Consider the following 12322-nt stretch of genomic DNA (forward strand, 5'->3'; position numbering starts at 1 on the left):
ATACTAAGGTTGTTTTAGTAAACATGTGTTGTACGTGTTCCTAAACTAGCACATCAGTGTTTACACATCGAAGACAACGTAAACAGTTCACGCTGAACAATTTAACTATTTTATATGATTAAGCGGCTGGAAATATACAGCCCTAGATGCTCAAGTTGCTAAACCCCAGGCATTTTCTTTAATATAAACAAAAATACTGACCAATTTGTACATTTCAGTTTAAATAATATTCCCCATTGTGGGACAAACTGATGAAGATTGTGGACCCCCCTGGGCCTGTTTCTGTACTTCAGGTGAAGCTGGGTTTTTTTTTAGCAGACTAGCAATTTTATCTAAAGATACATTTATTAAACAAAACCACAGTTTTTTTATTTGTATCTGAATGTATTTTACAAACATTTTCAAGTACTGCAACAATTAATGCATTATTTGTAATGCATCAGCAGTGATAGTGATAATGATAATAATGTGATGCTGATGACGATGATGATAAAGATGAGAATGGGTTTTATTGGTATATTTAAAAATTTTCATTATGCCATTATTTTACATTTAAGAATATCAAAATTCTTATGCTTAAAAATTCATTAGCTATTTTACAGATTTTTTAATTTTTTAAATCCAGTTTACATTTTTTATCAAATATAACAAATCTTATTAAGCAATCTTCAGGTCAGTTCATTTCACCCTTTTGGAGTGAGTACAAACATAGTCAGTGTATGATATCTTTAAGCTTTTATTGATCACTTTAGCACTGATCACATTGTGACAATTCATTCACAGCTTCTGCATACTGGTGATCTGTCACTGCCATCTCTTTTTTTAATGGCAATAGTGATTGAAAAAAAATATAAACCATTCTTATCAATTTTGCATGTAGCACCAGATTTCAAGCCTGTGCCATATCATGTTGGTCTCAGCAGGAATGGAAGGGCAGAGGAAAAGAGAAGGTAGTAGATGAATATGAGACGGAGGGGAAGATGAGCTTAAGTTAAGAGGTTGTGGACATGGGAGGGGGCAAAAGGGCTTGGAAAACTGCAATCCTCACTGCTGGACTCGGCGAAGGGATTGAATCTGAAAGGTTTGAGCATGGGATCCCCACTCCCTATAGTGTTTATACTCGCCTCCATGGCGATCAGATTCCAAGATATATTGGTAGCCACGGTAGCCAGGATACTGGTAGCAAACCCAGCTGAAATAAGATGAGAACAGTGAGGTAGATTGGTATGCTGATTTTCTGATTCCCGAACTAAAGACAGACGGGTTTTCCCGGAATAGATCAAACTAGGTCCAAATTAGAAGTTATTTTTAAAAGAGAATATTAAAACAGAAAATATTAATTATGTGAATGATAAATAAATATTTAAGTATATTTAATATCATTACAACTAAAAGAAACCAATAACTGATATCAGAGAGAATTGATATAGTTATTACATAATAACTTACATTTGTAACAGACTTTGTAAAGATATTGTGCTTTTTCCCCCACAAATACTAGCTTAACATGTAGTATTTTACCATTTATTTGTGCTAAAAATAAAACATTCAACCATACAAATTTTCTTACAGCGATTATATTGCTGTAAATGCCATTATTTGTTTTTGTTATAAAACATTTGCACTTTAATGTGTCGATTATTTTATATAAAATAGGATATAGTGAAAGAGAAAACCAGTGAATAAGACAGAATAAAAGAGAATAATACATACGCTCCGCTTTGGACCTGCATGGCTCCAATCTCGTTATTGGGCCAGCCCATGGCCTGCAGAGAGGGATAGTCATCATTCATCTCCCATTGGCGGCCAATGAAATTCTCCCGCTCAAAGACTAGGATCTTTGACTCCTTATGGTTCTGCAAATATCAGCATAGATGTTTGTGTTTTTTGTGCATGCAATTCAACACATGTAGTGTGGCATTCTACTTACATACACACTATGGAACTAATAACATGTATGATAAACAATAAATCAGTTTTTTTTTTTTATAGAAATGGGAAATCTCACAGCACAGCAGATTGGGCGGAAAGACATCAGTCTCTCAATATGGTAGGCATTGCTGCCACTCCATGCTTCCCAGCGAGGGTAGTCTCCTCTCTCCAGGATGAACTGTTGCCCACAGTAAGTGGAGTGCTCATAACCTACCCAGCTGCTCAATCACACACATACTCAAGAACTTCAGAAATCACTAAAATTATAGCCTTATTATAAAGCAATATCTTTTATTTTCCACTCAGCCAGGGTAACACGACTGAGACTTACGCTCCACACTCCACCTTCACTGAGCGTACGTTGTCAATTCCACACTCCATGATGTTCTTGCAGGAAGAAGTGAAGTCCATGTGTTTGCCCTGGAAGTTCTCCTGGTCATAAACTGTGATCTGGACATGTGGAACAGATGATGAAAAAATGTAAAGTCTGTTTTTCATTCAGTGCATTCGAATTAACAGAGTTCTACACATTTACCTTCCATGGTCCTACTGGTGCTGGATTAATCTGAGTCATGCTTACAAATATCGCAATGCTGAGATTGAGAGTGGCCTGAGGAACACTCATACATAGACACACACACACACACACACACACACACACACACACACACACACACACACACATACACATATGCAATAAGGTTAAAGAAACATGCATAGAACAACATATCTTTAGTGATCTTCGTTGACTAGCAAAATCAAGATATTATTAACACTGAGACAGGAAGTTTGTTGATGTGCGGTTTTGAAGTTCTGGTCATTTGCATGAGATTTGTTGATTGGTGAGCGTGCAATGTTAAGTGTGTGGTTGTGCAAAGATGCATGCATGCTGTGTTTGTTTTGGGCCATTTTGAAGACAAGGCAGACAGAAAATGACACAAGCAGCTAAAAGGGCTGAGAGGTAAGAGCACAGCTTACCTGACCTACCTTATAAATTGCTGTCAAGAGGCTCCACTCAACAGCATCCTCGCCTCAAACTGGGATCTATTTATACATGGCTTGGCTGAAAGGAAAGCTAGGCCACAAGCCAACCAACGGTCAGCACTTTGCTTCAGGTCTCATTGTTCGCACCTGAGCCACTGGCTTTACACGGTCCATATTACCGGCTGCCAGGAGGCACCGTGCCCGATGCCTGCCAGGCCAATTGCTTACATGCATAGTTTTACACATGACAGTGTTTGTCAGGGGAAATGCCCACATCTGCACTAGGGGAGTCTATCGAAGTTTGAGGTCATTCTAAAACTGTTATGAACTTTACCACAATTTCACCTGAAGTTCAAAAATCATTTCCAGGTCCAGAATTATTACAAACAATAAGCATTCAACGAGAATCTGTTCATCACTCTCAACTCGCAGACATGCAGCACTTCAAATGACCTCCTGCTCCCGCCCACACATAAATGTACAGACACACACACATACACACACATAAGCCTTTACATGTCCACCTATTCAACATCTGTGTCCTGCCCACTCTTTTGATTTTATGCAAAACATTCTGTTGGGCAAGGCTAGAGGGGCGCATGAGGAGGATTTCTATGTACAAAAATGTGGGGTATCTTGTTAAACGTGTTCATGTGTTTTAGTAGAATGTGCTTACTGTGAATTTTCCAAATGCATTCATTTTGGCACAAATTGTGTTTTATATATAGAAATGAATCACAGTTAAATGAGATTGTAGATGACCCTTGTGAAATCATTTGATTTGCACAGTCTTTGAAAGGCCATAGAAAAAAAAAAAAAGAAAAAAAAAAACATTTCAACAATACATATAATAATATTTAAACCAGTGAGTGGGCTAAGACTACCCGACTAAAGTCAGCACATTACACTTAATCCTACACAAAAAGAAGCAGAGAGAGAAAGACAGAGAGAGAGAGAGAGAGAGAGAGAGAGAGAGAGAGAGAGAGAGAGAGAGAGACAGAGAGAGAGAGACAGAGAGAGAGAGACAGAGAGAGAGGAATAAAGGGATAGATAGAGGGGGTGGGAATTATGGTGTGGGCCATCTTTTTGCTGACTGTGTCCAGCTGAGTCCTTGAACAAAGCATCAAACAGAGTCAGCAAGGTCAATTACTAAAAGCCAACTCTTTTATCCAATGGCATGGAGGCTTGCCACACAGTACCATTACTAGGGTGTATTTGTATATATAACCCTTCCTGTGGCTGGAACCAGAGCTTCATTTGGGCCTTGCCATCTTTTCCTCTGCCGGCACCTCTCTTACATTCCATCGCTCTCTTCTTGACTGCAGAGATTTGGTGAGATCCAGGGGGAAAATGGATTATTAAAAGGATAACTTTAATGTGGTAAATCAGATCCCTCCTAATGGGAAACCCAAATAATGCCATATAATTTAAGGTTCCAACTGTAGAATTGAAAAAGCTAGAATCATTTTCGGAAAGAGGGATTGAGTGTAGATATTCTTGCAATTATGTTTGCATTGGACCTTTTCTATATTCATGCAAACCAGACACATTTTTAAAAATACTTAAATGTGTCTTTGCCTTGAGTATTAGGATTTGAATATTTTTGAACTGTGAAGACACAAAAAAAAGGAAAAGAATTGGAATCGTAAGAAAATTATCCATATTTTTGTATAAAAACTAATTTAGCTTCAACATCAATCAACATTTCAGTTCACTAGAACATAGACAATCTAATGAATTTAGGTAAGATTCTGAACACAGTTTTAAAAATTTAATGATGATTTATATTACATGATTTTTTCACTTTACTAAGTGTATATGATAAGTTTTGTATGTTTTATCATCATGACACATTATATGGAGTTTAAACCAAGGTTGAGAAATTAGATTGAAGTAGTGGATATGATTATACAGTAACAGTGAAATTAACACTATTCTGTTGTATAGTTTTGTTCTTTCAATTTAAGTGAAGCCAATTTATAGATGCATTACCCCAAAACTCTGTGTGCCACGTGACTAATTGAGAACTTCAACTTAACTGACTAGCTTTCAAGTAGTTAAATGACTGTGATCACTGTTTGTACACATTTGTATTGTCTGTAACAATACAACAAAACAATGTTGTCCTCTCTTTTTTATCGTGGTGACAAAATGATCAGAGTGCGTCTGTATTTATATTTGAACCTCTTCTTTGTGTGTATGCAGCTTCAGCCATGTCTCATACTGCTGTGCAGGGGAGTGTTGGAAGCCGTTCTGCCATGGGGATGCACACATACCGGGTAAGACAATAGTTTTCAGTTAATGCCAGTACATTTGTTTAATTACTTTTTTTAATAATAATGTAACCTGAAAATTCTGATCATTGTTATTATCATCATATTTATAAACAGATCTTTTTGTTCGAGTGTGAGAATTTCCAAGGTCGCGTGATGGAATTGAACGGCGAGTGTCGCAATATCTGTGATAAGGGCTTTGATCGTGTGCGCTCCATCAGAGTGGAGTGTGGCCCGTAAGTCTGCAGCTGAACCATTTGCATACAGAATGTTGCACTGAACTGTAGGCCAAGCATTTAATGATACACTTTGATTTGATATATTTCATAACAGCACTATAAATATTGTATTGTATGCATGTGCATAGGCAGTGTATTCTTCCTTGCTTTTAGGTGGGTGGGCTACGAACAGCAGAACATGTGTGGCGAGATGTTCATGTTGGAAAAGGGAGAGTATCCTCGCTGGGACACCTGGTCCAATAGCTACCGCTGTGATCATCTCATGTCCCTCAGGCCAGTCCGCATGGTGGGTGGATTAGGAGAAATTAAATGCCAAGATCATTTGAATATTTATATACACATGGTCATTAGTGTGGTATCATAAATAACTTTTAAACCTTTGGGGATGCAGTCAATGTTGCTTTTTTTTTCACATTAGAGTTTAGTTGTTTTTTTTTTGTTTTTTTTTTACTGGTTTTAAGATGCTAATCTCTCTCTTTTGTAATAGAATAAAAAAACCTAGACTGATTATTGTTTTAGGCTAGAAGGATTAAAGTCTGCATAACGTTGTAAATGTAACATGCTTTATAACATATTTTCAGCCTATAAGACTTTTCCTTTGGCCAGCAGATATCAAGTACCCTAAAGAAGTTTGTAAAATTGATTATCCCGGCAAATAATCTAGTGGTACAATTAATAATGTTTTTAGATTTGGATTGAGATCAGCCTAGTTTATTTTTGGATCTATAGAAGCTAGAGATCAGTCAATCAGAAACTATTTAATGTTTTAAACAATAATGTTTTTTTTCTGTTAAAGTGAGTCTATATATAAATTTCTTTATCAATCTTTTCACATATAATGATATCTTCAGAAACATACACTTTAGAAACAAACTACCTTTTTAACTCCTAGATAATCTACCATCAACATGCATGGAAATAATCTGTTCCTATTTCTTTACAGGATTCCCAGGATCATAAGATCTGTCTGTATGAGTGTGCAAACTTTGAGGGCCGTAAAATGGAGGTTTGTGATGAGGATATCCCCAGTCTTTGGTCCTATGGCTTTTATGACAGAGTAGCAAGCATTCAAGTCTCTGGGGGAACGTACGTCAACTGTTTTAAAAGTTAACATCATTATTTTAAAGCAAAGTTGTCTTCACAAATGCATAATTTGGTTGTTGTTTTTGTAGGTGGGTTGGGTACCAATACCCTGGCTATCGTGGATATCAGTACCTGTTTGAGTGTGGCCCCTTTAAGCACTGGAATGAGTGGGGAGCCAATCATCCCCAAATACAGTCAATCCGCCGAGTGCGAGACATGCAGACACATCGGCGAGGCTGTTTCGAGATGACTGCATAAGCGACACAGCAGGAACTAATGGACAGATTGCAAGAAAAGCTCTGTGGTGTATAAAATTATCCCTCAATTTACACAACCACTTTAGAGCAGTGTGAAGGGCTTCAGCTGTTTACAATTATGTGTGATGAAGCTAAAGCTCACATAGGCCAAAATGACTTTTTGTTGCATTCAACTATATTTATCTTTTTATTATTGGCCACTTTCTCAGCAATTTTTCTAATGAACACAAGTTATTAATTCATTTTCAAAAACTGAGCAGAAACTGCCTGCTGAATTATAAACCATGAATTAAGTACAGCTTGCAGCAGGTATTGGAATACTTAACCTCTGGCCTCTTATATAGGCTACTTATGTAGTAGGCTTAATTGTATAAAGATTTCATTTTCCTCTTTTTTGGTGTGGACAGGATTAACACACCCATCATCTCGTGTGATGAGGGGACTGTGTAGTCCTATCCCGCATATCTCTCTCAGGGATGCTGGCATCTGGAAATTATATTTCCCACAAAGACAAATAAAGATCTCAGACCTCAGTATTGCAATGAAGTACCATTTTACTACAACACATTCGATTTTATTTTATTTATATTGCAGTGTACATATAATAATCACTTTAAGTAAACTAACATTATACTTATTGGTCATGTAATTATTTAAAGTTATATACAGTTATTGATGGAAGCTTATATGTTTCTATTAACTTTTTAAATCATTTTATCAATGAAAAGTATTTGGGTGTTGGGCTATTCTTAATGTGATAGTGGATGTAACTGTGTGATGATGATGACAGCAGAGCTACTGCGATTTTTTAAACAACTAAATGGCACTGCTGGGTTGAGAAAGATTCATTAATACACTAATCCAGTCAGCAAAATTGCTGTGGTCAGAAACTGACTGGATAAAGATTAATGTTGATGGTAAAAAAAAAAAAAAAAAAAAAAGGTTTACTGTCAAAAGCTGCTTTCACGCTTGCCGTTTTTATCTAAACTACCAGCGACATTTTACATTTTATACTCCTATGGGGAAGCGGCCACACGCTGGGTGAAATGCAGCTGCTTTTATAAAGCACTGCAGTCTGTTTTCTTTACAATCAAGTTTCCAATGTTGAAAAAGTTCAACTTTGTACAAAAGAGTAAAGTGACATAAATCGCTTTTTGTATTTCAGGAGATTTTGAAGGTTGGGTATAGGGTGAACTATTGAGAAAAACTAAGGGACAGAATTCCTGTGAAAACATTTGTTACTTCAGTACTATAACCATCATCAACCCAACATTCCAACATTGCCTAAAAATATACTTTTATGTGGACCATTTATCAAAATGCAAATGACCCCCAAAATGTTCACATACAAGTTCACAGCAGTACATAGGAAACTGTGCATATCTGATTACAGGCATTAGTAATTGTAGATTTGCCTGGTAAAATGGTCAGTGGATGTAGGTGTTTTTAACAGATGTGGAAATGAATTGAAAAAATTATTTCAGTAAAGAGTAAAAGCTGCATTATTATGTAGCATGGATAGTATCCAGGGGATCTGGTTTGATAACCCACACCCATATGGGTTTTCTCTGGGTTTCTCTGTATTCTTCTCGCCTCCCAAAAATACAGGATAAGATTAGTTATGCTAGAGAGAAATAGATCCCAGTAACTGTGTATTTCTGCCTTATATCCAGTGTTCTTGGGATAGGTTCCAGATCCACTGCAACTCAGATTAGGCTAAATAAGTTACGTCTCGTATGACCAGTACTCGCAACCTGCTTCCACATGTTTACATTTCTTCAAAAAGCTGCACAGATGTGCATAAGCACTTCCTGTTTCCTTCCTGTATACAATTTACCGCTCAAACAGATTGCATTTGCTTAATTTTTCAACCACTGCACTGAGAAATTAGTGATGTGTAAGAGTGGCTTACAATTATCCTTTTTATTAGTGTTTGGTCATGTGCAACGAAGTGAACTGCAGAAGACAGATGAGCAATTTATTGATTTATTTTTATTTAATTTTTTGCAGCATAAATTTGGTTTCATTAAGTTCTGGCACATTCTTTTGCATTGTGAGTCAATGTATTTTTTGCCCCAGGCTGATTGTTTTGGAATAACACGCACATTATACAAATTTCCATTTCATAACTACAAACAGACAGTTTTCAATCGCTCAGGGAAATAAATAGGGCAATAAAGTGTTCAGGAAAATTATACAAAATAAATGGTATGGCCCACTAAAGCGGTGTCAGCATGCTGTTTACATTTGCTGTGGCAACATATTTTAGTGTTATAATATTTACAATGTCCAATTTCCAAGTGTTTTTGTCTGCATTGAAAATAGGAGTCCCACCATCATTTTAAACCGACCCAAATTTCATTTCCACACCCCGACCACATAACGTCCAATCACAAAGCAATATTAAAAAAACTAACATCCAATCGTTGTATTCAGTGAGTATTTGGGGCGGGATAAATCCGCTCTATAACCTTTGAGTGGCTGGAAAGAAGGTGTGCGGAATTGGTGTTAGAAAAGACAAGTGTTGCCAGATTGGACAAAGCTCACGGAGCTGGGTTGTTTGTATTTGCATTAGACTGTAAACACTTGTTTGTTCTCGTGGAAACGGAAGGTTTCGATTTGGTCCGGATTACAATCTAATCCTCTATCACAATCTGGCAACCTCGGTACATTCACGACGAAGTGAACCAGGCGGATATTCTGATCCATACGGCTTCATCTCGCTCTATCTCACACACACGCGCAGTAACCGGAGACGCGTCGGGCAATGAGAGTGAAGCATGGGGCCGAGGGAGGACTGGCGGTCACCACAGAGGAGGAGCTGCTCAAGAAGCCCGTGATAACGCCGGACGATGTGCTCGGCCTGGAAATGATTACTGACAGTAAGTGGCAACTAAAATTCCCTTGATCTTCTACCTGGGGTTAAAGTGTTGGGTGTTGAACGTAAAGGCACCTTAATCCAAGTGATCCTCATGCAGGAGTGTGTCCTATTCAGATCGCCTGCCTCCAAACAGCCTTTAAACTGGGGATCCGGAAGTTACGTCACAAAATTGCCCTAAACAGTTCACCAGGTCTCACAAGTATAATCAGGCTAAATAATAATACTGATTATTTTTACATAGGGAAATTAAATGGTCTATTGTATTATTTCCCCCCTCCCAATAAATAAAATAATAATTAAATTATGTAAATCCTGATATTCATCTTAAATTAAATTATCCACACACGTTTTTTTTTGAGGGGGGCGGAAGTTACGTCACGTATTTGTCCAACCAAGTTCACCCAGGCTCACAAATATATCAGACTAATGAATAATCCTCTTTCTTTAACAGATGGACATTGCATGTTTTATTGCATGGTTGTTTTTTTCCCTTAATGACATAAATCTTGTAAATCCTTCAACAAACATTCAGGTTCTTAGTTAAAAATAAAATGAAAGTTGTCACATATTTGTCCTAACCAGTTTACCAGGGCTCACAAGTGTAATGAATAATACTCATTTTCCTACAGAGGGATGTATATTCGATGTATATTGCATGATTATTTGTTCCCTAAATGACATAAATCATGTAAGTCCTGATATACACCTTAAATTAAACAATTCCCATATTTAGTTTTTTAGGTAGAAGAAAAAATTAAAGTATATAAAAGTGCTCTTTTGAAATCAGTGTGCAGAATTTACTGAACATGGTTTCCTATTCTAATTCTCATTTCCAAGCAACACATCCACGCTATGAAACCATTAGTCAGAAAAGACAAATCATGACGATGAAAATATCTAGGGTTAGGGTTACTATGCGCACATTGTGTATCAGTGAAGTTCATAAGAGTAAGTTACAGTAAGTCAGAATCCCCTACATAGAAGACGGGGTGTTAAGTAGGCTATTAAAGCGCTGAGAAATGCTCATATTGCACCTAATGCTGTTTAATCCTCAGTTGAAGCATGTGCAGATTGAAGGTTAACTGACATCTAAGTGGTTTCTTATAACGCATTGGTTCAGATTTTAACATGCAAGTGCTCATGAAACCACACAGCAATTGCATTGAAGAAACCACATGGCTTGTTCCAGAGAAGCAGAAAAGCTAATGACACTGCAAAACCACTGATTAGACAGTGCAGACCATAAACAGATCTTTAATTATACACAAGTACTTTACCTTTCACTCACAGACTTTCTTGGTGCTCTGGTGTTAGTTCAGGTCGTGTTGGATTTATTTAGACACTGGTCGTTATAAACAAATTAACTCTACGTTTTTCCTTGTATAATAGGATACATTACGTCCTAGCTCACCCAAGATCGGTAGCGGTGTGCTTCTGGTTTCAATGTTCTCTAAATGGGAATAAAAATAAAAGTATACCATTAAAAAAAATCTAAATATTAGTTGCCATCAGCAGTTTGCATTACTACCTCACAGTTAAGCTCTGAGCTTCAGTTACTGTATGTGTGTAGTTTTGTAATGTGGCTTTTATTCTTCTTTCAATCATATACAGTAGGTACAGAACACAGTAAAATGAAACAACATTCCTCCAGGATCAAAGTGCTCTGTAATACAACACAAATAAAACTGGGCAGACCTAAAACACAGTATTACAATAAGTGCACATGTGCAAACATGTTTGTGTTATCCAGGGTTTTTCTCTGCAGTGTGCCCATTGTTTCTTGGATTACTTCAGATCTATTGTAACCCTAACCAGGATGAAGCAGCTCTAGAAGATGAATGAAGCAGGTCATGAACTTTTCATAAAATAATCTGAGCAGTGAATGATGCAATTTATTTTATTATTTAAAAAATATATATATAAATCAGAAGAATTACTTAAATTACAGACTATATTTCTAATATGAGACTGTTTCATCATGTTGGTCTGCTGATTATAGAGATAAATTTCTTCATTGTTTGCTTTGGCTTTTGGCCCAAGTTTAATTAAAGAACTTGTATGTACAGTGGGAAATTTATAATTTGATCCCCTGCTGATTTTGTCAATTTACCCCCTTACAAAGAAATGAACAGTCTAGAATTTTTATGGTAGGTTTATTTTAACAGAAAGAGTCAGAATAAAAAAATAAATATATCCAGAAAAATAAATACATTTATATTATAAATAAATAATTTTGTAATTGATTGAGTGAAATAAGTATTTGTTCCTCTACCAACCAGCAAGAATTCTGACTCCCACACACCCAGATTAGGTCTGTCCCTTAAAATAGAACTCCTAATATCATCTCATTATGTGTATAAAAGACACAATCACAGAATCAACCTCTTCCATTCAAACCTCTCCACCACTATGGGAAAGAGCAAAGATCTGTCATTGGACGTCAGGGACAAGATTGTAGACCTGCACAAGGCTGGAATGGGCTACAAGACCTTTAGATTTTTCTCCCCATTCCTCCATTTTTCACTCTGCAGTGTTTTCTGTATTACCTGTTTAGTTATAGAGTTTAGTGGGTGGTGCATCAGTAATAATGGTCCGTGGGGAAACACAGCGCTCTGTGTGTAGTTCAATGGACTAAACGACGCTTTTATATTTTCGAATTACTCAAGTTATTCA

The 12322-nt window shown here is 36.8% G+C and overlaps 3 protein-coding genes across 5 annotated transcripts in view; 2 read left to right on the top strand and 1 right to left on the bottom strand.

Moving 5' to 3' along the window:
- Positions 1 to 720: 720 nt before the first annotated feature.
- Positions 721 to 2988, bottom strand: cryba1a (crystallin, beta A1a). 2 transcript variants are annotated; one of them, XM_083548298.1, is made up of 6 exons: positions 2920 to 2988; positions 2468 to 2542; positions 2264 to 2382; positions 2009 to 2150; positions 1714 to 1856; positions 721 to 1192 (listed from the first exon to the last, which is right to left on the bottom strand). In XM_083548298.1, exons 2-6 carry the CDS (start codon positions 2504 to 2506, stop codon positions 1045 to 1047), a joined length of 591 nt encoding a protein of 196 aa, XP_083404424.1. In that variant the 5' UTR covers positions 2507 to 2542; positions 2920 to 2988; the 3' UTR covers positions 721 to 1044. The 2 variants fall into 2 exon arrangements, with proteins under 2 accessions (XP_083404424.1, XP_083404425.1); XM_083548299.1 differs by having other exon boundaries at positions 2911 to 2973.
- A 1170-nt stretch (positions 2989 to 4158) lies between these two features.
- Positions 4159 to 7301, top strand: crybb1l3 (crystallin, beta B1, like 3). The gene is made up of 6 exons (XM_083548293.1): positions 4159 to 4248; positions 5122 to 5195; positions 5307 to 5425; positions 5582 to 5714; positions 6372 to 6514; positions 6601 to 7301. The coding sequence occupies exons 2-6, from the start codon at positions 5130 to 5132 to the stop codon at positions 6767 to 6769; spliced, it is 630 nt and encodes a 209-aa protein (XP_083404419.1). The 5' UTR covers positions 4159 to 4248; positions 5122 to 5129; the 3' UTR covers positions 6770 to 7301.
- Positions 7302 to 9196: 1895 nt separating this feature from the next.
- Positions 9197 to 12322, top strand: part of unc119a1 (unc-119 lipid binding chaperone a1) — a 17168-nt gene continuing 14042 nt past the window's right edge. For both annotated transcript variants that reach the window (XR_014534671.1, XM_083548294.1), the window contains exon 1: positions 9197 to 9650. Coding sequence is in view for 1 of the 2 variants with exons in the window: in XM_083548294.1 (XP_083404420.1) it covers positions 9536 to 9650 (115 nt within the window). In the remaining variant the exon portion in view is untranslated. The remainder of the gene's footprint in view (positions 9651 to 12322) is intronic.

The sequence above is a fragment of the Silurus aristotelis genome (genome assembly GCF_946808225.1).
Source record: "Silurus aristotelis genome assembly, chromosome: 8".
Lineage (NCBI taxonomy): Eukaryota > Metazoa > Chordata > Actinopteri > Siluriformes > Siluridae > Silurus > Silurus aristotelis.